General features: G+C 41.2%; 4 protein-coding genes across 6 annotated transcripts; 2 read left to right on the forward strand and 2 right to left on the reverse strand.

Annotated features, from left to right (window-relative positions):
• Window positions 1-537: 537 nt before the first annotated feature.
• rhobtb3 (Rho related BTB domain containing 3) lies at window positions 538-21271 on the reverse strand. The gene is made up of 13 exons (XM_077604043.1): window positions 20699-21271; window positions 19459-19690; window positions 16907-17099; window positions 14402-14559; window positions 14107-14215; window positions 13274-13469; window positions 12983-13179; window positions 9363-9472; window positions 7616-7721; window positions 6768-6941; window positions 4311-4477; window positions 4060-4156; window positions 538-3394 (listed from the first exon to the last, which is right to left on the reverse strand). Coding segments are annotated over exons 1-13 (1860 nt in total). The 5' UTR covers window positions 20701-21271; the 3' UTR covers window positions 538-3275.
• On the forward strand, window positions 602-3599 carry glrx (glutaredoxin (thioltransferase)). Its single transcript, XM_077604051.1, has 3 exons — window positions 602-852; window positions 1493-1624; window positions 3270-3599. The coding sequence occupies exons 1-2, from the start codon at window positions 646-648 to the stop codon at window positions 1604-1606; spliced, it is 321 nt and encodes a 106-aa protein (XP_077460177.1). The 5' UTR covers window positions 602-645; the 3' UTR covers window positions 1607-1624; window positions 3270-3599.
• On the forward strand, window positions 3352-26261 carry nudt2 (nudix (nucleoside diphosphate linked moiety X)-type motif 2). 3 transcript variants are annotated; one of them, XM_077604046.1, is made up of 5 exons: window positions 3352-3410; window positions 4299-4382; window positions 22334-22413; window positions 25219-25345; window positions 25793-26261. In XM_077604046.1, exons 3-5 carry the CDS (start codon window positions 22357-22359, stop codon window positions 26107-26109), a joined length of 501 nt encoding a protein of 166 aa, XP_077460172.1. In that variant the 5' UTR covers window positions 3352-3410; window positions 4299-4382; window positions 22334-22356; the 3' UTR covers window positions 26110-26261. The 3 variants fall into 3 exon arrangements, with proteins under 3 accessions (XP_077460172.1, XP_077460173.1, XP_077460174.1); XM_077604047.1 differs by lacking the exons at window positions 3352-3410; window positions 4299-4382 and adding an exon at window positions 14759-15357; XM_077604048.1 differs by lacking the exons at window positions 3352-3410; window positions 4299-4382; window positions 22334-22413 and adding an exon at window positions 24672-24778.
• Window positions 22015-24334, reverse strand: rfesd (Rieske (Fe-S) domain containing). The gene is made up of 4 exons (XM_077604049.1): window positions 24161-24334; window positions 23357-23496; window positions 23093-23127; window positions 22015-22964 (listed from the first exon to the last, which is right to left on the reverse strand). Exons 2-4 carry the CDS (start codon window positions 23490-23492, stop codon window positions 22662-22664), a joined length of 474 nt encoding a protein of 157 aa, XP_077460175.1. The 5' UTR covers window positions 23493-23496; window positions 24161-24334; the 3' UTR covers window positions 22015-22661.
• Window positions 26262-26909: the final 648 nt, after the last annotated feature.

Consider the following 26909-nt stretch of genomic DNA (forward strand, 5'->3'; position numbering starts at 1 on the left):
TATTTTGCTATATGAAATAATGCAATGCCACGATCATTTCCAATATATTGCGTAAATGTTGTTTTGAAAAATCAAGCGTTGCTTTCAGCTAAAGTACCCAGCCTGAGTTATTTGCGTTTCAGACCATTATGGGGCACTCATTGGCTGCAATTGGTGATGCTAGACGCCCAATCCAATTTAGATGGGAGGACTGACAGGGATCCTTCTATGCCAATCTCTTCTAGTCAAAATAGATTGGATGTCTCATGCCATCTGTGGCCCTGAAAGATGAGTATTCACATCTATTTTAAAGAAGAAAAAAGTCAACATTAGTTTTGCTATGGACCATAACCATTTTACTTTTTTTTTAAATGCTAAGGGTAAAAAAAGTAGGAATCTGCACTAATAAAAGGTTAAAGGTCAATAGTGTCAGCTTCTGAATAACTCCATTGTGTGACCAATAATAGTCACTTTGGAAAACGTGTCATTTGAAAATGCCTTTGCAAGTCAGTAAATGTTTTGATTTTGGTGGAAAAAGTTGCCCACAAAACCCCAAGCAAGTTTTTGGTTGATTTATTATTGAGTTGCAGTACACATGTTGGCCACTGAGCTACGCTCACGCCGTTCCGGTCTTCTCATTCGCTCACGTTTATCCGAGAAGTCAAGATGGCGCAGGAATTCGTCAAGGCTCAACTCAAAGGAGACAAAGTAGTCTTGTTTATTAAGCCTACATGTCCGTACTGTATCACGGCCAAGGACGTCTTGTCCAAGTACAAGTTCAGGCCGGGACATCTGGAGTGTATTGACATCAGCACGCGACAAGACATGAGGAGCATGCAGGACTACTTCCTACAACTCACCGGCGCCCGCACCGTGAGCCTCTTTATTCTCTTCTAAAAAACCCGATTGAACAGGCAAAATACAATTTCCGAGATCGTACAAGGAAGCGTGAAATCCCGCAAGTGTAATTTGCTTGTTATTAAAAGTGTGACGCCTCAATTTAAGCTGCAAAGCGACATTCTCATCATGTCAACACGAGAAACTCCATGCCTGCGTGACACAGCATTTTCGACTTCCGGTTTCTTAAATAGTAAAAGTACTTCCTGACAAACAACAAGTTTATGACTTGTTTCCCACTGGCTTTAATTTGGAAACTTTCGTTTGGAATCTGATCGGTATGAACTTAAATTGGGCAAAAAAAACAAAACAAAACATGTCGTTTATTGTTTTTTTGGTCAAATTGAGTAAATAAATAAACGGGGCAAAAAAAACCATGTCGTTTATTGTTTTTGGGGTCTATATTAAGTAAATAAATAAACGGGGCAAAAAACATGTTAATTGTTTTTGTGGTCTACTTTGGGTAAATAAATAAATGGGGCAAAGAACCCAAAACCTAACCCCATAAAGACCTGGCGTCCCTGCACCAATGTCAAGGAGAATACTCACTGCACAATCGGGTTCCACTGACCAATATGTCAGTCTCAGTCATAATTACTTTACAAATTTTAAACAGGTCCCACGCGTGTTCATTGGAGAGGAGTGTATCGGCGGTGGCAGCGATGTGGCAAATCTGCATAAAAGTGGGAAACTGGAAGGAATGCTGCAATCCATCGGGGCTCTGCAGTGACCCAAGCTAAAATATCAGGTAACGTATAAGCTGAATTGGATTCATGAGCGAGCGAAATGGTCAACATGTAGTAATGCATTACGTATACTGTGTTATGATCACTTTCTTTGAGCTAATTTGTATATCTATGCAAACCATTTATAGTCACATTTTGGTTTTCAGTGGGGTCTTATAGCGTTTCTTCATTAAATGTGCTTGACAAGACACCCATCCAAAAAAAATGAGTTTCTTCACAGCACGAAGTAGAGCGCTTAAATTATTCATTCATTTTTCATTCTGCTTATCGGCATCCTTTGAATGCGCAGTAAACATTTATGTTTAATCAAGAATGTCAAAGCTTTTATGAAAAATCATCAATGATACAGTACAGTGAAATAAACTAACCAAAAATACTGTTGCGATATAAAAATGTGTATACATTACAAAAATAATCACAGCACCAATTAATCATAATTAAATTAAACTCGTTCAAATATAAGCTGATACAACAAATTTTGTATCCAACCAGAGGCATTGTGGTTTTTCATGTACCAACATATGGATGAATATTTAACTTTCCCCTATATCTAAATGCTCCTGATCATGCGAGTGTGCAAAGTTATTGAATGTCTATTACTAACTTGGATTTGGTGTGTACAGCAGTCAAATGTTCAGTACATTGATTATTTAATTACACTCGGGGAAATTTGTAATGTCCTTGTGTGACATGGACTACAAGCTGAATTAAATGCAATGTCATGAAATAATCCAATCTGTTCCCAGTATAGATTGGAAACAATCCAATGCATATGCGCACAATAAATTGTAATAAAAATGTGTTGCCTCGCTTTTCAAAATTCCTCCACATTACCGTTGGTTAATGCTGTGCTGAAAAAATATGAACTAGAGCCCCTTGCTGGATTGGTTCTCTATCTTCGATAGAGGCATGATATGCAAATGTTTTAATTGTGTCCACTACTTGGAGCTACACATCCTGACATGGCAAGTGTCAAGTAGAACGAGAAAACCACACAAGCGTCATCCTGCTTGTTTAGCATCCAGTCAAATGATCGCTCGCAACTGTTTGAAAGGGCAAGTGCTTCATCCTGATGGGGTGTCCAGTCTGTGGATGCTTGGTTGTCCATTTAATGGAGCCATTTAATGTCAATGTTTTGAAAGTCACAACACTGCAGAGATCGACCTGAAATAGAATCTCTCAGTGCATTTGTTTTATTTTCATTAGGATCAGTCCATGGAGTATTCCCGTTAATGGAATGGTCTGTTGTATGTGCAGTCACACATGAGGTTGCAAAATCCAAGGAAAATTTCAAAGTTGGGAACTTTTTCATGTGAATTCATAGTAGGAATTTCCAAAAGTAAAAGCTGAGGGGACCTAACGCATAATTATGCGAATAACGCTCAGATTTGATGCAACTATTTCAGAAATGGAACAGTAATTGAGGCTAAAGCAGCTATCTATTTTCCATGAATTTGTCCTCGTTTAAATCAAAATTTCCCCAATTCAAATGGCAAGTTCTCAATTTGGAATATTTCCCGCACTGTAAGATTTTTCACACTCTTCCATGCCATTGCAATCCAGTAGATGATGTCTCTTTTCTTGACACTTTGCCTCTAGTAAAGGGACTCAAATGTGTTTGTCTTCTCTTTTTCATGATGCATCCAGGTGTCATCACATGACAGTGCAGCGAGACTTGCGTAATTTGCGTCGCCGCTGCTGGTACTCGCTGAGCTCCTGGAGATATCCTCTGGACGGCCAACGCAGCCTTTCCACCTGCTCACGCTCTTCTTCTGAAACACACACGCGGTACTGTAAAATCTCACATCCATGTTGCTGTACCAAAACCTCAAAAAGAGATTAGTTTTTGCTTCTTTACTCTGTTTTGGCCTTTGACTTTTTCTTGTACTTTTCCCTGCCCGTCCAAAGTTTAAAACTAAGATTGTGTGTTAAAAGGGATGGTAATAATAAAAAATGTACCACTGGGTTACGCCACAATTTGCCTTTTTTTTCCTTAACCAACATTTTAGTCAGAGTTAAGGATTTCATTTGTATATTTTTTCATTTGTGGGATTAGCGGGTGACATGGCTCAGTGGTAGAGTTGTCGTTTCCCAAACCTAGAGGTTGTGGGTTTAAATCCCCGACCTAGCGGTATGTATATTCTAGGCATGTTTACCTATCAATTCTTAAGCCTATTTTTTGTCTCATCGCTCAATAACTATTATAGCTTAATTGTGGATTTAAAACAGATACTTGAAGGATCACAATGACACTTGGGATGTATTGTATCGGTATTAATTTATTTTTAGAGCTAATTAATTAATTGCCAAATTTCAATTGGTACTCCTATTATTTGTGGATCGGACTGAATTTTGGTAGGCTAATTTATTGCAGTCAAGAATTGTAGAATTATTGTTACTTATAGCTATCATGTTAGCCAACATGTAATACACTCACCTGAAAGCTCCAGGAAGTCAGGTTTATGACTGAAGATCAGGTAGTTGTTGGCAATGAAGTGGAGGAGCCACACATACAGCTGCTCTGCATTGTGACACTATCAGAAAACAATTTTACCCCGAATAGTGTTTAAATACCTAATAGGAGTCGGCAACAAACATGGCGTCTGTCTACAGCACTGAAAATTCAATGGAAAATGAGATTTTAAGAGATTTCTTCAAAATGGTGTTACCCATCAGGGACTGACTGACCTTTGCCCGTCTGAGAAGTCGAACCACACTGATGCCGGTTGACGCCAACTCTCTACTGGGCATGCTTTGAAGGTAAGCGCACACACACACCTCGCACAGATGCTGCAGCCTTTTCACCTGGTACATCTCCGCACACACCAGCACGGCCATTGCCTGCAGCACGCTGGCTGTAACCAAAAAGCACAACGAAAAGTGTCTGAGTCGTTTTTTTTTTTTGCAAGCTACGTAGCGGTTATTCAAAAGGGGTACAATGTATGAAAATGGTTTGTAGTGCTCACACATACAAATTTCCCTTTTAGTTAGCACCGCTCTGCAGTTTTGGGCATTTCTTAACATCAATTGAATAGTCCTGATTCCGAATCTGTGTACTGTGCCTCACTACTGCTCCATGGGAGATCATTCTTTTTTTCTTCTCAATTACTCCAAATGTAATCTATGTCATAAATTAAGTATAGTCTTTTATAGCTTTGTGCCAGCTACCTATACTGACCTAATGACTACTAAATTGCTCTATTAGAGGCAAGAACACTCATAAAACTGAATATCAAAGTTGTAGTTACTGTTATCAAATATATTTTATTAGGCTGTCAATGGGCTTTTGCGAAAGGTCAATTGTACCGTTACGCTGCCCCTTGGCCAGGACTCCCTTGAAAGGGATTTCCTTGTAAAATATAGGTTAGATAAAATTATAACCGAAACAAACTTGATTGTTTTGATTTAGTAGAAATGTGATTGTTGCACAATTGCTGTGCAATTCATAGCAGTTCTCTCTAGCGTTAAACTCTCATTAACAATACCAGCAGGTGCTGGAGAAATAACACAGCTGCATAATGCGTGTGCTTGTGTATGTGTCCGTATTCAGGTCACATTTACTATGATATAAACTATACTGTTGCTCATGGCAAGATGTCAAATGACAACGTCATGGGCCAGCACCGTTATGTAATCTCACTATGTAAATAAATACGAGACCTGACTGCCGTCACTCAAACAATTTCACTGTGGATCAGGGGTGGGCAAACTATTCCACAAAGGGCCGCAGTGGGTGCGGGTTTTCGTACCAACCCATCAAGAGGATATCTTTCCACTAAACTGGTGACCTGAAAGTACGATCAGTGGATTGCAGTCGGGTGCTTCTTGTTTCCGCAAACCACATTGGTTTAACTGTTTCTACTAGATCAGATGGAACAAAAACCTGCACCCACAATGGCCCTCGAGGACCGGTTTGCCCACCCGTGCTTGGGATGCTTCAGTTCCTTGAATAAAGTTGCTTGTGGGCACCTTAGCAGACAGGAGGTATCCTTTTGTCAAGCAGCACAGCATAATCAAATTAAAGTACTCTATGCTTTCCGGTCTCTGTGCACAGAACATACTGTAGGCTTTGTGCACTAGTATAAGGTATGGGGATCATGCAAATTGTAGCCTCCATCCTTTGCGAGCTAACCTTGCTTTGCCCTTGAATCCTGGGCTCTAACACAGTAGTCAGCAGCTGCTGCCTCAGGACTTGTTCTCTTCTTTGTTGATAGCTTCAATTCTTCATTCTCATGACTCAAAATGAAATCCTATGGTTTGAAGCCAACCTCTTAATCCTCCGTGTATACTTGCGAAAACTGCCTTTCCCTCAAAAAACATCTCACCTTATTAACATGTTATTATTACCAAAAAAACAAATTATATAATAGTTCATTCAATTCAAGATGAACAGTGACATACGGAGAAAGAAGGGTGAAACTGGGAGGACAGCAGGCTTTGGCCCAGATGAAATGGCAACGCCACGGGTGGATGTTGTCACTGCGAAACCTGACTTCATATTAGGCACATTACAGTTTTTTTTCACGCCCCCCAGGGAGCGACAGGGGCAGCATGTTGCAGTTACACAGACGGTAGATGCGACAAGTCATCTGTGCTTGTGTTGTAGGATACATTTAGAGAGCGCGACCGGCAGGAAAACACTGCAGTGGCACACTCAAGTCATTTCTCATCTGGTATCAGAGCGTATTAATAGAACACTTGAAATACAATGTCCACTATAAATAGGGGAGCCTATTTATTTATGTAGGTGACATTTTTTTTCACATGGAAATAGCTTAATAGAAATGGCATAAATTCCTGGGGGAAAACTCTCCATCATAAAGTCACTGTCAAACCAATATTAGCTATAAACGTTAATTTGTTTTCAATTGATTTTTTTTCATTACATAAATATATTATCAAAACTCAGAATATGCAGCACATGGATAATTATCTAAGCATTGTTTTCGGATTTGGCCACACGGAGGTTGGCGTACGACCAAGTGCCGGGTTATAATGACGTTAACCTCGATTGCTCATTCAAATTGAAACGCAGAGCTTAAAAGAGATTAAATGAATAAAATATAGAGTGAAAATTTCGGCATCACACTCAGATGGAGGATTTAACGAGAACAGATGAGGAATGCGTGCATGGAGTAAACTTACCGGGACAACAAGAGTCAGTGTAGAGGTACTCCAGGAACGATAGGAAGGTATCTGAGGACACACCGTGGATGGGCACCACTCGACTCCGGGCCTCTGCGTATTTGCCGCTAAACATGGCCGCCATAACATCGCAGCGTGCTACCAACACTGCTCGGTGTGCTGGCAATACACTCCCTTGAACACAAAATACACAAAGTAAATTTACACTGCAAGTGCAGCAAAGAGATGGATTGTGATGACAATCTCCGAAATGTGCAGACAACGCCGTTATTGTATACTTCCTAAGGGAAAGAATCTTGTGTAACAAATTGAAAAAAAAGACCATTTTATTTTTTTCCCCATGTCTTCCGAGCAATCTAAATATACAGCACTGTATAAAGCTTTGAGATTGAGCTTTCTGGCAGTTGCAGGCAGGACAATTTAGCTGGCATTATGAGTAATGATCTTTCAAAATGGGCTATTGAAATCAACGAGAAATAGTGACACATTGAGCCAGTTCGCAAGCCGTGATATTTTTGTTGAGCACCATTCATCGCCGGTGACAGCTCTGCCAGCACTCAAGTGGCAATTACTCTTGAAAAAAAATGAACAAAATACCCTCGCTAGATAATCCTGAACGGGTTGGAGCTCACGGAGACCAAGTGAAGCCAATCTCGTTGTGCTCGTTATCTTATTAGCCAGCGGTTCTTTCATAAAGATACAGTGGGAGGAAACGCATTTCATCCTTTGGACTCTTTTATCTTATTTTATCTTCTTGTCTGTCAGTCAGCAAGCTCATAATTCAATCGAGTCTGATAAAATATGACCTTGCACGTCCATTTATGAATGTTAAATGCAGTGTTACCCACCCTGCACCATGAAGATGACATCCGAATAAAGAGGGGAATTGAAGAGGTTGACGAGAGTCTGGGGGCCGAGCTGGGCTGCCCGTGCGCTTGGAGTGTCTCTGGTGCCCTGCACGTGCACGGGAAGTCACACGGGGGGAACACGATGGGTTAACACCTGAGCTGGAAGTCAAGCTGTTACAAGGCAATTGATATTCTGAACATTATCACGCATCCCCAGCGGAATACATATGGCACCCGTGATCGTCTCGCACAGTGCTGGCCAGACAGAGCTCGATTTGCGATGCTAACCGCGTCCGAACGGAGCTGAAAAGCAGGTGCCTCGTTCAATCCCGTCCCTTGAGCTATTTGAAAAATGCCTGTACTTGCAATGTATTCTACACGGTACAGTGACAAGATAAGTGCAATTATGTCTTGGAAGGATTCGTTTGAAATTAATCCATCAGAGCGCAGCGACGTGTTTCTCATGCAGCCCAAGTTTTCCACGGTGCAGTACACTGCATCAAATTCAAAGGTGTCTCCACGTCTGCTCCTCCCATCTTTTATTTATTTACCCTGCAGGTCCAAGTGCCCAATTCCGATTTAAGCACAACATCAAACGGTACTTGAACCATCGACTGAAACACATCTCATGTGGCTGCGCCGTTTTCAATCATGGAACACGTGAAAAAAAAATTGGTATGCAAAGAAGAGCAGATTTCACATATGCCTTTGCATCGTTTAACGATATTGAAGAATAACGTACAAAAATAAATCAATAAAATGACAATGTTTTCTCAGCAGCTGCCATTGACGGCGATAAATGTCCAATCCGTTTTGACGGGGGGTATGGGTTGCGATTGATCACTGACAGACCAATATGTCCAAATACATCCATCATTACGTGCATCTAACAGCCACCTGCCACCTTTGTTCACCTCACTCAACGTCTAGACTCTAGCGGGGAACAAAAAAATCTTGCCGATGAATTTCATGCATGATGTCTTGTAGATAATCTTTTTTTTGCTGGTTTAAAAGCGTGTCTTGTTTATCAACTGTTAATTCCCACAGTATCCAAGGGGAGATTAGGGTGACTGAATATTTAAATATGGTAATTTGAACAGCACGGTGTCAAAACAAGCCCTGACTAATTGAGGCCAATTTACAAACATATTTAGATCCCATCATAAAGCAGGTTGGCGGCCGAGTGTTAGACTCGTCGGCCTCACAGATTGATTGTGTGGAGTTTGCATGTTGCGTGGGTTTTCTCCGGGTACTCCGATTTCCTCCCACATCCCAAAAACATGCAGAGTAGGTTGATTGAAGACTCTGAATTGCCCTTAGGTGATTTGTCCGTCTCTGTGTGCCCTGCAATATGCTGGCCACCAATTCAGGGTGTCCCAGTCAGCTGGGATAGGCTCCAGCACCCCCCGCGACCCTAGTGAGGATATAGCGGTTCAGAAAATGAGATGAGCGTACATAGGCTCCAACAACCCCTGCAACCTTTGTGAGGGAGGATAAGCGGTTCAGAAAATGAGATGAGATGAGCTGACATAGGCTCCAACAACCCCTGCGACCCTTGTGAGGGAAGATAAGTGGTTCAGAAAATGAATGGATAGAGCAGGTTTTTCATTTCACAAATACAAGTCACTGTCTCCACCTTGGTGCCCAGAGCAGCATATGTTTGATGTAAAATCTTGGTTATTTCTATACTCTCCTGATATAAGAGAAGTAGCAAAGAAAAGATGAGAGGACAAACTGAAGAACTCACCCTCTCTCTTCCAATAAGAGATCGTATGCGCTCCATAAGCTGAGCCACTGCAAGTGAGTTCTTTAGTTTCTCTTCCAAGGCCTCCTGGAGGTGCTCCCACTCCCACGCTCCTACAAAGCATCAACAAACAAACACTTGGATTGAACCTCAAAAGTAAAAAGTGCATTCCCAACGTCCATTGTTGCAGGCCCCGTGATATGAAAACCCACGTCCGTATATTACACGACTTAAAATGTCTGTTACATCAACTACAATGGTTATGATCAGACATTCATTTTGAAGTTTTGTTTCAAGTGAAGGATGATTCCAAATTAGAATCAAATATACACCGTCACTGGTGCTTTGCAAATAGCTTGAGTTGCATAAAAACAATCTTTTTTAATTGTCACGGTACAGCAGTCATTTTTGCGGCATTTGGTTTTTACGTTATGTCAGTGAAAGGTAGTTTTGTGATAGGTAAAAAGTGTGAGCCAAAAATATCTCCTTCACGGGTAGTTGTCTTTTTTTAACGTTTTGCATTAAGTCAAGACACCAGCCTGTCATGGTGTCTTGAAGATAAAGTCTTCATAGATCACCTGCTCGATGATGCACAGCTTTTACGGTTAAAGACAGGTGCTGGAAGGTATAGTTTCAGACAGAGACAGAAGGGGAACAATAGTGATTGATTTTAAAATCATGGATTTTTAAGGCTGGTGATAGAATGCAGTCTTTTTTTTAAGATATGAACAAATATCTACATTTATGATTAGATAGTGGCTCCTGCCTCACACACACTTATTTCCAAAGCTTAAAGGAATCATCAAAAGGACACATTTTCCGCACACATTCTCTTTTCTGACACACCTTCTACACTAATATGACAGCTAAAAAAAATTAATTCATGAGACAGCTGCCTTTTGCCCCCCTTACCTCATGTGCTATTTGAAGTTGTTGGTATTTTAGTTTTATTTAATCACATTAACAAGGTGTTATTTCAAAAGGACCCATTTTACTCGTACATTTTCTTTTCTGACACACCTTGTCCACCAATATGAGCTAAAAAATGTAATTCATGAGACAGGTGCCCTTTGCTCCCCTCTACCTCATGTGCTATTTGAAGTTGTTGGTATTTTTGTTTTACGTAATCACATTAATAAGGTGTTATTTCATTTTTAAGAGAAACAGCTTGGGCTGTGTTTTCTCTTCCTGGGCGAGAAAAATCTCATGTTGGTGTTGATAATGGAAAAAGAAAATGGAATAGATTCATTGGTGTTCTTTCAGCAGCATGATGGCATACTGATTGTTAGAACCCTGGCCTGGTGTCTGTGTGTGTATGTGTGTGTGTCTGTGTGGGTGTGTACAATATTAAAGCACTGGCAAATCAAATAACTCAAAGGACTCTACAAAACGAGAGTCTCACAACATTAGCATCAACCTAGTAAAATTATGGACTCGATGACACACACTGACAAATCAGAGCGTGAAATTATTTCATGAGGGGAGTTTTTTTCTTAGACACAATCTTATTCTCAGGGAGAAAATCTGCTAAAATAGCATGTCAAAAAGCAAAGATTTTAATTTTTTTTTGTTTTTAAGAAAGGATCGTCAAACAATAGCTTGTGATGTGCTTCCTTCCCAACGGTAAAACACAAAAGTAACAATTTAATGCATATTAAATAGAAGATTAAATTAGAAGCACAGAGGTTAACGTTTCCAGCCTTTTTCTACATGAGATTCAACATTGTTTCCTTGCAGTGTCTTGTGGAAATGTGACATTTGTATTCTGCTCTTCGTTCCTCATCCCGCAAGCTCAAAAGCAGCACACACACACACACACACACACACACATTGTGTCCTCCTTTATGCTACATCTCCTTTCCTCACCGTCAAAGCTTTTTCTTTTTTTAGCGTTCTTTACAACTTTCTCTTCATTTGTCTACTCTGACACATGAGAAAAATCCACAATGCAGACCGCAGCACGCGTCTTCAAGCATTGAGCGATTCTTCTTTATGCAGTACCTCCAAGAGTCTCACCCTATAATCTGTTCACATAGCACAAGGCAATTGTGTTTGTGTTTCTCCTGCAAGTGTGATAACAAATGTGAGCATACGCACGTTCATCAGTGCACTCCACTGCTCACCAACACATGCAAAGCAGCAATTCAGATGTTTGTTTCTTGTTCTAAAGTCTTGAAATAAAATGCACCACAATCTCACACAGCGAGTTAAGGACAGATCTGCAAAATTTAAGCCGCGTGCCGAGAAGATTTTCATGAAGCGCTGAGTATATCACACGCTTATTAAACCAGTCTTCATGTCCTATAAGAAATGCACTAGTAGAGTGATTCCATGCACTACTGTGGTACCTCGAGATACGAGCTTAATTCGTTCTGGGACTGAGCTCGTATGTCGATTGACTCGTAACTCAAATGAACGTTTCCCATAGAAATGAACTAAAAACAAATTAATTCGTTCCAACCCTCTGAAAAAAACACCCAAAACAGGATATTGGATTGGAAAAACATTTTTATTTGTTCTAATTCGCCATCTATTAACAAAATAACAAATAACTAGTGATTTAATATTACTAAAATGTATTTAATATTATTTAAATTAGAAGGATTTTGCGGAGGGGAGAGAGACGGACAGAGAGAGGGGGGGAGTTTTTGCACGGTAACGCGCTCGTAACATAACATAAACAAATTTAAATGACCTTGGATTACGATGCACTCACTCAAAAATAAATTTAATCTAACTTTACACTAAACTTAATACTAATTTTGTTTTAAATTTTGATACCTTTCTTCTCCCTGGTTGGCTCAATTTGCCCCGCCTCCACCCTGACTTTCAGATGCAACCAATCGAGGGTTGTTTGTTTTTGTATTCCCTTCAAAATATTCCCAAAATGAGAATTTTGTACTTCTGTGTTGTTTGTGTCAAGCTGAACATTTCTTGAAAATAAGCAGTACAGAAGATTCACAAATGAGTAATGTTGAAATCTGCGATTGACTGGCAACCAATTCAGGGTTGCCCTCTACCTGCTGCCGATAGTTGGCCGGGATAAGCTCCAGCACCCCCGTGACCTTTGTGAGGATAAGCAGTACAGTGAAGGAATGATAAAATAATGTTGAAATATTCATGTGCTTTTTGGTGAGAAAATGTCGCAACACTAGGATAGTTGGAGCAGACAGCAGAACGCCAAATAGGTTTTATAGTAGTTGGCAGGGAATAACAGAATCAGTAAAAGCATAATTTACTTTCTGAGGAAATTGTCACGGTAATGGGAAAGATTTGCAAAGCATACAAATGTTACTCCAAAAGAGATGAGTGGTGCGTTGGCATTCAATTTATCCGATGCAGTATATAGTAGCGTGTGATCATAAATCATAGTCCTGGAAGGCGGGAAGTCAAGACTTTTCCAATTATTATGACTTTTCAGAGACAATGTGAATGAAACAACAGTAAAGAAAAAGCCCTGACTTCCCCTAAACGGAAGCAAAACGCTTTTGGTCTAAGCTCATCAAAGAATAATTTCACTTTCACTCGCCACTTCATCTCTCGTGACTGATCACATCATGAGGAAATGACAAAAAGCAAAACTTGTGCAATTTTCACTTTCATAGCCATTTCATGGTGCTTACCTCTGTAAATGAACATCAGAGTCTCCCATAAGCACAGACATAAAAGGGGATCCTTCACCACCAGACGTGAGAGACGGCCAGCCAAATGTCCCTCAGATCGAGGCATGTCATCAATAATTCCTCCATCCCAGTTGGAGAGTAACGAGGGAGGGGCTCCATCCCTTTCCCTGCAGACACAGCGTGATTGCGGCCTTTCCCTGTCAAACCAGACACAATTCAGCGCAAAGGAGGAGGTGGGCACCTGGTGCATACAGATGGGGAAGCTGCTTGATAGGATAATACATCTCCCACCTGCTCTTGGGCCCCAGGAGCAGCTGTCGAAAATAGGGGCTGACAGCGCACAGCACGGCCGCGTGAGCCCATCCCAGTTCTTTCCCGGATTCCCCTGCATAGAAGGCCACGTCGGCAAACTGGACGCCACGTTCCAACAACCACTGCATGTCTTGGGAGAAGCTTGACTCCTCCACTCGAATGGGGGGGAGGCGAGCTGAGCAAAGGGAGGAAGTGAAAGTGCTGAGTAAAAGGGGTGCTTCTTGATAGGTGAAAATATTCTTCAACCCATCTCATCTCATCTCATTTTCTGAACTGCTTTATCCTCATTAGGGTTGCGGGGGGTGCTGGAGCCTATCCCAGCTGCCTTCAAGCAGGAGGCGGGGGACACCATGAAGTGGTGGCCAGCCAATCGCAGGCCACAAGGAGACAAACAACCATTCACACTCATACCTAGGGGCAATTTAGAGTGTCCAATCAGCCTACCATGCTTGTTTTTGGAATGTGGGAGGAAACCGGAGTACCTGGAGGAAACCCACGCAGGCCCGGGAGAACATGCAAACTCCACACAGTTGGACATGACCTGGATTCGAACCCAGGACCCCAGAGCTGTGAGGCCGACGAGCTAACTACTCGCCCCACCGGGCCGCCCATTCTTTAACCCATTGGTGGTATATAATTTTGGGACCATAAATCAACTTTGCAGAAAATATAATGAACATTTTCGCTCTATGTTTGACTTTTTACCAAGACTCAGTTTTTGTCGACTTCACCCAGGAATTTAAAATATGGTGATTCCGCAAAATAATGGACAAAGACTATTATTGTTTTAAAGATTATATTATTTTTCTGACCTGGTTGTTCCAAGTGAGGCGGGCGAAGCTCGTTGACTTTATTCGCTCGCCTCTTTTCTGGTTTCTCTTTGGCTTTGTGTTTCAGACACTGAATCATGAAGTACTCCAGCTGTACGATACAGAAACACACCAAAAAACGTATAAAAATAAGTTGTTACATCATGTGTTCTTCGCTTTGGGAACAAATTGAGCCCCTCATAAGATGTTCTATCTTAAAAATGAATAAGCCTGAGGTGAAGTGAGTATGCGTGTGTGCAAGTAAGCTGTGTGCGTGTGTACGAGTCTGTGTACCTACCACGCTGCCAAAATAGCGACCCACGAACACATGGTTGAGTGAGGGTAACTCCAGGTACGTGGCCCCCAGGTCCCGGGACAGCTGCAGACCTTCACTGTGAGGCACGCAGCTGCTCCAGTCAGACGCACATAGCGGGCATGTGCAGGGGGGACCCTCGTCTGTGTAGAAATGGCAGTTCAAGTTTAACTTCTTTTCCTTAGATATTGAATTCAAACAAAAACGATTTAAAATTTAACTGAAATATAACAATGCAAACTGTTGCGTTTCTCAATTATTTTAGTCCACTCTCCTTAGAGCATACAATTTTTTGTAACAAAGGCTTCCACAGGCAGGCAAAATATCTGTCAAAGTTCAATATTACACTCATGTGAACCCAGTGACCGGGTAACAGCCTGTCTGTGAATTTTTGGCATGTAGACTAAGTTCTGGCACATAATTGCTGACCCAACCGAAACACAAAGTGACAGTAAAGTTTTTCTATTCATCTCGTGTGCCAACCCGCTAACCTCACGAACACAATGGATGGTGGACAGCACAGAAAAAAACAGCTGTGTGGCTAAAGCCATCCTACGGTCATGTTTTGTTGAGGTTGATGGTTGGCCCTATTTTTTCCTTGTGTGTCCTGTCCGCATGATTGTTCATGAGTGTCACCTGCTGTGTCTTTTCTGGCTCACCTTCCCTTGTACGACCCAGGTGTTTGTTATTGTCATCACCCCCTGTCTGTGTATTCAAACCCCGTGTTTGTGTGCGTCCGCATGGAAGTATTTTTTGTCTTGGTTATGTTTTCCTGTCGTCAATGTGCGTCTCCCCTGTTTTTCTCCCCCCCAGTTAATTCTGTTAATTTTTTCCCATTTTTTATTGTTTGTAAGGTTATTTTGTAGTTATTTTTCCATGAAAAGCACTCATTTTTTTGTTGCCTGCTTGCTGTTGCTGGGTTCCATCCTCGCATATTTTGGGTGAGATTTCAATTTTTTTTTGTGTACCGTAGCAAAGCCTTTATTACTGATGGCCAGACATAAGATAAAGGAACACAAAACAATGGAATGAATGAGTTCTAATTATTGAATGAAGACACTTGTTCCCATTGTGATATCCAATTTTCAAGTATGTAATATTCGCAGTGGTATTCTGGCAACGCTGAGCGATGTGCACATGGCGAAAAAAAGTGAGATAATTAGAAGAATTATCTTGCCGGAGAAAAGGGGCTACAGGGAGACAGAACAAGAGAGAATGAGTGAGACACAGCTAAGTGCTGAGGCATTTGATAAATCATACTGCTAATAACCTGCAGGCGTTCAGCCAAGATTGTGTGTGCGTGTGTGAGGAAAAAGTGAAAATGGAAGAAGGGGGGGCTGTCAGGAGATGATTTGGCACGCCAGTGTTGTGTTTACGTGCACGAGGGGCGCGCGTGTGCCCTTGACAGAGTCGTGTGCCCTGTGCTTTAATGGCCACGTTAATGCGCGTACTGCAGCGCTGGTCAAAGGAAAGCCGCAGGAAGCAATTTTAGCTCAGCTGTCATTCTCTGCCGTCACAGGATGAACCGAGTTTCGGTAGCAGTGACAAAATACAAACACGAATGCCTCCTGTCTGCCCTCGTGCGACACTGAAAACACAAGCACACACACACAAACGGCGAGCACAACTCGACTTAAGCTCTGATCTTTCCGGGACGCTTCACTGGAATCATCACGTAGAATGTTGAGCAGGAAAGCTAAAAATACAACTCGGTGAATTTGACTGGCTTGTTTCACAAACAGCATTGGGTAAAGGCTAGTGTATGTGCATATCTTTTCTAAAAAAACACTATAGTATTTAAAAAAAGGGAATGTAGAAAGAGCAACAATAATTGATGCTGTGTAATATGTGTGCCTTTAAGAAGTCTGGACCAGTGAGTGACATCTGGAACATCGTGTTTGTGTACACGTTTTATCCTACTATACTGCTTGTGAAGCTTGCCGACTTGTATTTTTAGAAATGAGTTACCTACTCAAAGTGCATCAGTCATTGTAACTCTCTTTTTTTAAACTTGCCTTAAAAGATGGTGAATCCCAAATTTGTTCGTAGGATGAGCATAAAAAAATTACAGTATCCAACTTAGCATTCATATAAATTTAGATTATTTTTAACTAGACGTGCTAGCGTGCTCTGACACTGTTAAGAGACATAATGAATAAGTAATATGAGAAAAGTTATTATTCCAGATGTGTGTGCCATTGCTTTAGTAGGTCAAACCAGAGTAGTTTTCATTTTCAAAAGCCTTGCGACTTCTGCATTAACTTGTGCCTCATTTTGTGAGAACCTTCCGCAGCACAAGCGAACTAATCCTACATCAGCATTTTCATAATTGCACTAGAAAAAGGATATGCTAATTCATTTGAGAGGAGCAGAAGGCCACTAAAAACGATAATGAGAACCCACTTAGTGCTTGTTTTCTGACGAAACATGTAAAGAACTAATCAGCAATAAATACAAACATTTAAAAATCTAGAAAACCAGTTCCCTCACCATTCAGCCTGGCTCCAACTGCGACTAAGATGACGGGCACGCCCCAGTGCCTCAGAAGGGGGCGCAGTCTTGGGGCATATCCATTTCTGACCTGCTGAAAGGCCAGCTTGTCGGTCACCGAATACTTGATGACCAGAATATCAGCCTGCTCAAGAACTTTACGTACGCTGGCCCAGTCGCTGTCCAGTAAATCCTGGAAAGGATGGAGACATATCCGCTTAATCCAAAATGTACTGCAGTGGTGTCCAAACTATGGCCCATCTGCGGCCAGTTTTCATTGGTCCTTAGCAAATTATTGAAATACAGACGCTCCCCTACTTACGAACATACGACTTACGAACAACGGTACATACGAACATGTCTGCAAATTGCGTTTATGTCGAAAAATGTTCGTAAGTTTGATTTTGTATTTTTTTCCGAGTAGTGCTTCTTTCCGCCGCTAATACCGACGCCTGGCGCTGTGAGAGCTCAGCTCACCCAGCATCTACCTTCTTCTGTCCAATTCGTTGCAATGCGGAAGTGCGTGAACGTATCTCCAGTGCGCTAAGAACCTTTTTCATTTGTATCATTAAATATCTCGTGCATCCATTATTGAATATGGTTGGTAAAAAGCGAACGGCTTCTATTGAGGGAGGTGCAAGGATTAGGCAAGCCATTTCATTTGAAACGAGTGGCAATAATAACGAAGCTTGATGCGCGTGAGAGTGGTGAGCGTTGCACGGGCATACAACTTGAATCGTTCGACCGTCAGCACCATTTATAAACAGAAAGATCGAGCAGCAGGACCCGAATATTGAACATTGCACAAAGTTTGCAAATCAATTGAATGATGCCATACAGTGCTACCGCATCATTTATGATGAAAAAAAGAAGAAAACTGTGCAATCGTCGTTAGATCGCTTCTTTCGGCCAGTTTCTAATACATAAATATCTCTCTCTCTCTCTCTATACAGTACTGTACATATTCTCTCCATTTTATTAATTTTTTTTTTCAGTACAAACCAATGCGTGTTACTTATACAAGACTTAAACATACAAATGCACTTATATAAACCTTCAATATACGTATATAGGCCTTAAACATAAATTATAATACAAAATATAGCACTGAATCAACTTACAAACAAATTCAACTTATGAACAATCGCTCGGAACCTAACTCGTTCGTAAGTAGTGTACCATCAAATATGGCCTGCACAAGAAGATTTAGTTCAACCTATGTTTTGTTGCAATTCTCAGCTTCAACAATAGATGGAGTTAGTCACTTAAACAGTGTCTCTGTTTGCTCAGGGCTAAAAACCTGACAAACTATGTAGAATTGCAGTATTTTCTTTTCCATAATTATGCTTTTATTGAAAGAAAATCTAAAATGATATTTTGTGCTATATCTTGGTTGTGATTTTTTTTTATGTCAGTGGCCCACTGAGAAAAAGGATGGACCCCTAGGCATGATTATCATGAATACATGTATATTACCTCATATAACCTTGATAATTTTCCTCACAATGTCCTCCCAACATTTTCTTTGAAGGAACCTTTTTAAATTATAATTTGGTAGTGTGAGATTTTGCTTGTGGGTTATGCGCTTCGCTTCAACAAAGGTTGGGACACACTGGTTTGACATTATGTGATTCTAGCAAGGAGAAAACAAGCTGATGGAAATTTTGTTTAAAAAAAAACCTTGGAGTCATTTGAATAAAGACAAAGCAGACCAAAAATGAATGACAGCCTATTTCGAGCATAAGACAGCTCTACAATAGAGTACATGCAGTACTATTGCAAAATCAACACGTTCTCTAAACCCAGTGATTTAAAAAAAACTTTGATTATCCTGACATTCCTTCTGCAAAGGTGATTATCTGTTGGTTAGCATTATTGTGCACGTGTCCATATTTTTCATAATTTCCCGGAAAAGTGAGGGAGGAAACGACGTGTAACATAAAGATAGTGTTCCACATATTGATTTTGAGTTTTGCAAACTTTGCCATTGTTGATATTATTGAAAGGCAAATCTGTATGTACTAAGTGATCCAGTACAGGCACATGATGGAAGTGGATTTTGTGCTGCTTATCCATATTAGGAAAACAATATTGGGATATGTTGGCCTTGCCAGGGAATTGTGCTCTGTGAACACTTTACTAGTTAACGATCCTTAATTTGTAATGAGTGTGTGTATGTGTGGCTCTCAATTGACACCACCCACACATGTTTAACGGCAAAGATGGAAAATGTGCACTGAAAAGTGAACTTGATTGTTCATTAAGAGACTCATTCATAGCACAAAAGGTCATCTTAATTTCGCCACTTCTTGTGATTTACTTACGAAAGCATATCTGAACAGTGGGGCTCAATTTATTTATTTAATAAAACTAGATTTTTTTGTTGACACAGTTTCATAAACTGAATGTAAATGGGAGCTTTTGGAGGCTTGTCTTTTAAATGCACAAATGTATTTTCTGGCATTTAATGTTGTTTACCATGCATATAAGAGTTACCCCTCAACGTAGTATAATCATGCTACCACAAAAGCCCGCAAGTACTCGTGGCTTACCCAGCTGGGACAGTCCTGAACCACAATGGTAACATCTCCAAAGACACGTGAGGTGTACTCCATGAAAGCTGGGTTATGCAGGCTGCTCTCGAGATCACTGGGGCCCACCTGCGCCCCGTGCCCCAAGTAGCTCCACAGCAGGCCTCCCTGCAGCTGACCTTGGCCCATGAGCTCTTCCCCTGGCCCGACACCAACGGGGCACTCGCTCCCCAGGGCCACGATATGGATGGACCTATGAAGTAGATAAATTAGCTATGGGGAAAAAAACACTTGCTTTTTCCTAATTCTGACATTGACAGGCTCAGCAGCCAGAGACACTCATTCATTACAAAGCAAACAGTAATTAAACAATTTAAAAACTTGCTGGGACTTCTTTGTTAACTTCTCAGTTTTCATTTTTCTGAAACGCTGTATCCTCATTAGGGTTGCAGGGGGTGCTGGAGCCTATCCCAGCTGACTCCAGGCCAGAGGCGGGGGACACCCTGATCACAGGGCACAGGGAGACAGACAACCATACACACTCACACTCATACCTAGGGGCAATTTGTCCAAAAAGCCTACCATGCATGCTTTTGGAATGTGGGAGAAAACTGAAGTACCCAGAGGAAACCCACACAGGCCCAGGGGCAACATACAAACTCCACACAGGTGGACGTGACCTGGATTTGAACCCAGGACCCCAGAGCTGTGAAGGCGAAGCGCTAACCACTCATGCCACCGGGCCACTTTCTGTTAACTTCACTAATTAATTTATTGCCAACGTGTTTAAGCTTCAAATCTTACGTTTCCTTCCACATTCCAAAAAACATGCATGGTAGGCTGATTGGACACTCTAAATTGCCCCTAGGTATGAGTGTGAGCGTGCATGGTTGTCCTTTGTCTCCTTGTTCCCTGCAATGGGCTGGCCCCCGATTCGGGGTGTCCCCTGCCTCTGGCCTGAAGTCAGCTGGGATAGGCTCCAGCACCCCCCCCCCCCCCCCCCCCCCGCGATCCTAATGAGGATGAAGCGGTTCAGAAAATCGGATGAGAAGACTTTATCATTTATGTTTACTGTCAACATTAGATGAAAAAAAGTTATCGAACATCCTTGATCATAAGAGATGGGATCTAATGGTCATTTGCATCTGTTTTAATCGTCACAAATCGTCGCTGCGGTATACGGTCTACTTTGCAACCCTTACTTAAAAAGCGTCCTCAGATGACGCCTTTTCTAATGAGTTAGAGGTCACCGACAACTTACATTGCGCTCACGCCGCTGTTGTTCCTCTCCGCTGTTGGAGCGTGTCCTCCTCCTCCTTCTCCTCCTCCTCCTCTTCCTCCTCACGGTGCGTTTCCACACCAGTCTGCGGTAATCACCCTCGCCTTTTTCCGCAGTGAGCCGCGGCTCCACTCCGCCGCTTAGTCGCTCTCATCGGCGGCTGGTCCCGCTGGAGCCCCGCTCGCACCAACTCGCATTCCCCAGCGTCGCTAGTCATTCATAAAAGCGGCGATGGCAGACAGACAGACGGCTGGCTGGCTGACCGACTGGCTCACTGGCTGGCTGGCTGACCGACTGGCTCACTGGCTGGCTGGCTGGTTCACTGGATGGCTGGCTGGATGGTTGCCTGGATGGTTGGCTGGATGGTTGGCTCACTGTGTTGGAATCCGGACAAAAGCCTACAAGTTGCAATTTCGAAATGAGCCAGTGAAACAGTAAGAAGCCGATCCTCACGCGTAGCAGACCACGTAAATGACGTCGGACGCATCAACAAAGTCTTATTGGCAACAAAATCACGAGGGGGGCAAAGAGAGAGCGAGAGGGAAAGAGAAAGAGAGAGAGAGAGGGGGATTGGGGGTCGTTAACGGATTGTAGCGCTCCCCTGACTCAGCAACACGCACGCGTGTGACGTCCAAAACTCTAATTTACTGATGGTTGGTCTGGCTTGGGTTTAATGGGCAAATATGTCATGAGATGGAAGGGAAAACTAGTACTTCTATCTGTATGGAGCGCTTCAATTAACTTCAACATAATTCACTGACACAAGGTGGCGCCAAAGAGTGACTTCCATTGTTTGGGGAAAAATAAGCAAATTGTTGATCTTTTTTGCATGAAAGATGAATATATACGTGCTCAACCATTCATTCATTAATTTTCCAAACCGCTTATCCTCACAATGGTCGCCAACTATGGGCACCAGGCGAGGACACCCTGAATCGGCCCTATCCTGCTTATTTTGTGGGATGAGTACCCTTAAAAAAACACGCAAGCCCAGGGAGTACATGCTAACTCCACACAGTGAGGAACCATGTGGAGCCAAACCCTCGACCCCAGAACTGTGAGGCGTGCAATGTATCCTGAAAACGTATGAACGTATCCAACTATTAGCCTCTGGTTGCATGAATACTTCCTTAAAATAAGTCACCTTACGCTATACTCAAACAAATAAATACAAGGTTAATTACAGCAGGTGGTAAGGTCTTTATATTTAATGTGTTTTTACCTCATTGACCATATGCATTGCTAGATCACATTGACTCAGTGGCAATATGCATAAGGAAAATGTAAATGCACGCAAATTGCTTAGTGAAGCCATACACTCCATTTTTATTGATTACGAGTCAATAAAAAGAAGATACTCTTTTATCACAATTTTAGTAAGGAAAGATGATATTGTCTTTAGCTTACACCATTATACCTGTACGATTGAACATCTGCAATTGTATATTGTTTATACTATGTACACTTTATAGCACGTTACTGTTATCAAGCCACAGGTACTTATGTTGTTTTAATACTTTCAAAATAACCATTCCTAAAATCTGCTAGTGCAGTGCAAACCAAACTTGGCGTAATAAAATTAATTCATAAATGTGTTTTTGTCAATCTGCTTGTTAGGTTTTAGCTTGCTTGCTGTTCCAATGAGGGTGACGAATAGACTGGAAGAGCCATTGATGATTCCTATTGGTGTACATACGGTATGTATAAGGCCAAAATAACACAATTGGTAGAACATAGTATACTGCTCTTGTATCTGCACCATTAACTGGTGCCTTAAATATAGGTTAATTGATTCTTTAAATATAGGTTAATTGATTCCTCCTGGTCTCATTTTCTCTGCAAATAGAATTTTTTAAACTCGAATTGAGTAATTTTTAAAAGACTCAACGCTGGGACTGTATGAAATGTAACATTAATGAATATGGCAAGGCTGTTTCTTCATCCTTTAGGACGAATCTGTCCCCTCATTGGCATCTGCCTCGGCTTCAGCTTTTGCCCTTTTCTCTTTGCCCTTTTCTCCCTGGAAGTAGTCTGACTCGATCCAACCGGGCATTTTTGAAAGCTCCACAAAAACATCTCCGTCGATCTCTTTCACTGTGTGGACACGCTGCTTCACTCCTTTTGAGAACCAGATGGGCATAGGCGGCTTTTTGCTTTTGTCGAGACTCTTGCATAAGCCCTCCCCTTTGGCAAGGGATATCTTGTACTTGTGTTTGGGGCAAATGATGCACAGTTGGCCACCTATTTCCTGTGCACGGAGAAAACAATACCGCAATTGCTTTTTTTTAATGATCATCAGAGACATAAAAACTCACTTGAGGGCAAATAAATTATAAATTGAATTTCCTTTTCTCTGAAAAGAGCTTCAAGCTTCACCTCAATGTCTCCAGTCTCAAGCTTTCCACCGGCATCTGTTAGAGGGGATAGAAGACCCATAGTTTGAAGGAAACTCATGTGACATATGCCAAAATAGTTTTTAAAAAAGGAAGATAATACAAAAATTAACCCACTGATATACATGCTTTATGACAGGCATTTTAGTAATTGTGTTTCTAGGTTAGGTATACATTTGAATATTTGCAGTTATGTTGCAAGCCAAACCAACTTGCTCGATTATAGGATTGCAAGACGTGCACTCACGATAGCAGTAATAGTCCAAAGCATAGAAGCCTTCCTGGTGATATATGATTAGCACATCTCGATCCTCCAGTGTTTTGAATGTGCGCTTTGCTTTGATTAAGTCTTCTTTCTTGCCCACAAAATGGCACTGCTCCATGGCTCTGTGAATTCAGTAATATGATTTTAGCAGGATCGGACGTCCATGGCATCCATTGAGTTAACACTTAAAAATGAATTCATTTTAACACCCAATCTTTTTTAGATGATTCCTATCCTCTTGTAGAAGGAATTTTAAGTTGGCCCTTGCGACCTATGATTTTTCTGAAAGCGGCCCTTGGAGAAAAAAACAGTTTGGACACACCACTACTACACCATCAATGACGTAGTCCATTTTTTTTTCTCCCCACTCAAAATAGCAAATAACCACTACAATGACATCACAAATTGTGACCTAGATTATGGAGACACAGGCCCACATTATATTCTTCTGTCACTATTCCATCCGGTCATTCAATACGACTCCATGTGCAGTCTTTCTGAGAATATCACGTGTTTATGTGACATTGTCATCTTGATGCAGGGGAATCTGACCCCAAGAATGTTCAGAATGTGGAATAATGTGCACTTCAGTGCAGGCTGAGTAATCACAGTAGAGTGAGTCAAAGTCGCATGTAAAGAAGCCTCCAGCTTTCATGCGAGAAGAATTACATAAGAAGGAATGACATTTTTAAAATGTTACCTGCTCATTGGATCAAGTTCATTTGCTAGTCTTACTGTCTGATATTAGACAATTGGCTTAAAAATGAAAATGCATCATCCACTTACCTCTAACTTGAGCAGCTACGTTCCCGGTGACAAGCCGGGCAAGTATAACGCTTGCAATTTTGTACAGTGTGGCCTCGTGTTTGTTATCTTCTGACACAAGCTGCCTTCAGTGGTTCTTATCAACACCATCTTTCTCCTTTTTCCATCATGCACAACAGCTTTTCTGGTTCTCCTTTTCAATAATAAATGGAACAAAATATCATACATTGATGATGATGAAGACAATTTCAATGGCGGCTCTTAATTGAATAGTTAAGTGGTTGTCACTTCATTTTTATTTATTTTTATTTTATTTTTTTCAAGTTTGCAGTTAATTTGAGGTGTCGTGCAAACTATGTTTTGTGGACTGGTCAAATTAACTTTAAAAACTGACATTTGTATATGATAGACTTGATTCATCATCTTAATTTTCTTTTGTTAATTTGGAGGGTCATTTAACAAACAAACAAGCTTTTAAAATATGATCATTTATTTAATTTAGACTTTTAAGAGTCTTTCAAAGATGCGGAACATATACGTTCGTTCACTTATCAACCCGGACTGATTTCTGGGTGCACCTGTGCTCTGCTTTCTTTGGGCCGGTGAAAAACAAGCTAAAAATACATCTCTATATGAACTGTAAGTTCCATTAATTTATATTTTAAGATGCATATTAATCACAAGTATGAAGTGTGCATTTCACTAAAGTGTTACTGCATCACGTTCATAGCTAGAGGGTAGTTCCTTGGACAAATAATAATGATTACAATTCTGCAATATACGGGCATTTTAATCCAAAATAAAATTCATGCTAAAATAAAAGTGCTATCTTTTTTTAAAAGACTATATGGATTCCTAGTTATTTTTCACTTTTTAAGGCTGTTTATTTTGTGGTTTTTCCAAGTAATCTACTTGCTTCCGCCCTTTATACTTATTTATTTACTTTATTAACGCGAAGGCAAAAATGATACTAATGGGCACTGACCCGATCAATGTATACGTGTTAATATATTGTGCAATCGGCGCAACGGCCTTCAAGTTAAATTTACAATAAACGTTTTCTCCCTCTCCAACACAAGATGGCGCTGCGAGCCTGCGGCTTCATTGTGTTTCGACGCCTTGCAAGTTGTGCTCCAAAGCCGGACAACATTGAGTACCTACTCTTGCAAACCTCCTATGGAGCGCACCACTGGACTCCACCTAAAGGTTTATATATTAAAAAAAATTAAAAAAAGAATAAATGGACCAAAACATTTCATCGTTGTATTAGAATTAGTATTGAAATAGTCCTTTTAATTTTACTGTTCATATCTTGACATCTCTAGATGAAGAATATAACTAAGTATTATTCATATCAATCAACAAAATATTGAGCTTAGATTGTTTACCAGCAAAGATTATGGTGATTTGGGGTTCATCCTAAAACTGAACCATATAGCCCTCCCTAATCTTTTGTTAGTTGTGCATTTACACACTTACACACACACACGCACACACACGCATGCACACACACACGCACACACACACGCACACACACACAAATTTGACTTGCATATTATAATGTTAGGGTTAAACTCCCACATTTCCCAAATAAATATTTTCTTTACATTTCCTAAATCCTTCCATTTAAACTGTCAACCATTTTTCCACCAGGCCACGTGGACCCAGGTGAGGATGACCTCACCACAGCCCTGAGAGAGACCAAGGAGGAGGCAGGCCTTGGCGCAGATGACCTTCAGGTGATCGAGGGTTTCCTAACGGAGCTGCGTTATGAGGTGAGAGGTCGACCCAAGGAGGTCATTTACTGGCTGGCCGAGCTCCGGGACCCGGGGATGGAGGTCACTTTGTCCAACGAGCACCAGAACTACCGCTGGGTTCCGCTGGAAGATGCCTGCAGTCTAGCCCGGCATGAAGACATGCAGAACACTCTCAGAGCAGCACACAAACACTTGGGAGACAAAGCAGGTTAAACAGTTTCAATGTGAGGATCACAAAGTAAAGTAACTCTCCTTAATTATCTTTAATGAAATAGGTTTGGTGAAAGGAACAGAGTCCCCCTCCAATGGCAAATTTGCACTTGATTCAAAACACACTATAGTCTCCCACTAACTAAGTACTAACGTTTAAATAAATACATAAAATAAATAAATTTGTATATATATTATAAGTTTAAACTTTAGTACTTAGTGGGAGACTATAGTGCAGGGTTGTCCAAACTATTCCACAAAGGGCCGCAGTGGGTGCAGGTTTTCATTCCAACCCATCAAGAGGACACCTTTTCACCAATCTGGTGTCCTACAAGTGCAATCAGTGGATTGCAGTCAGGTGCTTCTTGTTTTCTGCAGAAATCTCATTGGTCAAAGTGCCTGGGCTGGATCGGTTGGAACAAAAACCTGCACCCACAGCGGCCCTCGAGGACCGGTTTGGCCACCCCTGCTATAGTGTGTTTATATATGATTTTTCTCTTGCACACTCACAAACGTGACATCTTGTAACATCAGATTCACCCGTGGGCCTATTTTCAACCCCAACTGTTTCTTTTCAATGTAAAGATTCATTTTGCAGCAAAGTGATAGGTTATGCCAATTGTGTTTTTATGGATTTGTGTGAGTTCTAAGAATGAGGCATGCTGTCAGAAAATGTGTACTAAACAATTGAGAAAATGATATTGTTTTCTGGGGTGAAAATTGCTATAATTAAAATCTTACGCATCTTTTTTATTTTTGTACTTATTTTTTGACAGCTAAGTAATATCTCTAAGTAGGTAAGG

Source organism: Stigmatopora argus, chromosome 6, assembly GCF_051989625.1.
Source record: "Stigmatopora argus isolate UIUO_Sarg chromosome 6, RoL_Sarg_1.0, whole genome shotgun sequence".
In the NCBI taxonomy this organism is placed as follows: Eukaryota; Metazoa; Chordata; class Actinopteri; order Syngnathiformes; family Syngnathidae; genus Stigmatopora; species Stigmatopora argus.

Bases quoted from the DNA above. Each gene is read 5' to 3' on its own strand.
- glrx (XM_077604051.1), top strand. From the start codon at position 646: ATGGCGCAGGAATTCGTCAAGGCTCAACTCAAAGGAGACAAAGTAGTC. The intron at 853-1,492 runs GTGAGCCTCTTT...AATTTTAAACAG, and splicing joins AACTCACCGGCGCCCGCACC to GTCCCACGCGTGTTCATTGG.
- rhobtb3 (XM_077604043.1), bottom strand. The intron at 14,560-16,906 runs GTGAGGGAACTG...ATTTCTACACAG, and splicing joins AGTTGGAGCCAGGCTGAATG to ACGAGGGTCCCCCCTGCACA. The intron at 13,180-13,273 runs GTGGGAGATGTA...CTGGTTTGACAG, and splicing joins CTCCTGGGGCCCAAGAGCAG to GGAAAGGCCGCAATCACGCT.
- nudt2 (XM_077604046.1), top strand. From the start codon at position 22,357: ATGAGGGTGACGAATAGACTGGAAGAGCCATTGATGATTCCTATTGGT. The intron at 22,414-25,218 runs GTATGTATAAGG...CTCCAACACAAG, and splicing joins TTCCTATTGGTGTACATACG to ATGGCGCTGCGAGCCTGCGG. The intron at 25,346-25,792 runs GTTTATATATTA...TTTTTCCACCAG, and splicing joins CCACTGGACTCCACCTAAAG to GCCACGTGGACCCAGGTGAG.
- rfesd (XM_077604049.1), bottom strand. From the start codon at position 23,492: ATGGAGCAGTGCCATTTTGTGGGCAAGAAAGAAGACTTAATCAAAGCA. The intron at 23,128-23,356 runs GTGAGTGCACGT...CCCCTCTAACAG, and splicing joins TTTGGACTATTACTGCTATC to ATGCCGGTGGAAAGCTTGAG. The intron at 22,965-23,092 runs GTGAAGCTTGAA...CTCCGTGCACAG, and splicing joins TTGAGACTGGAGACATTGAG to GAAATAGGTGGCCAACTGTG.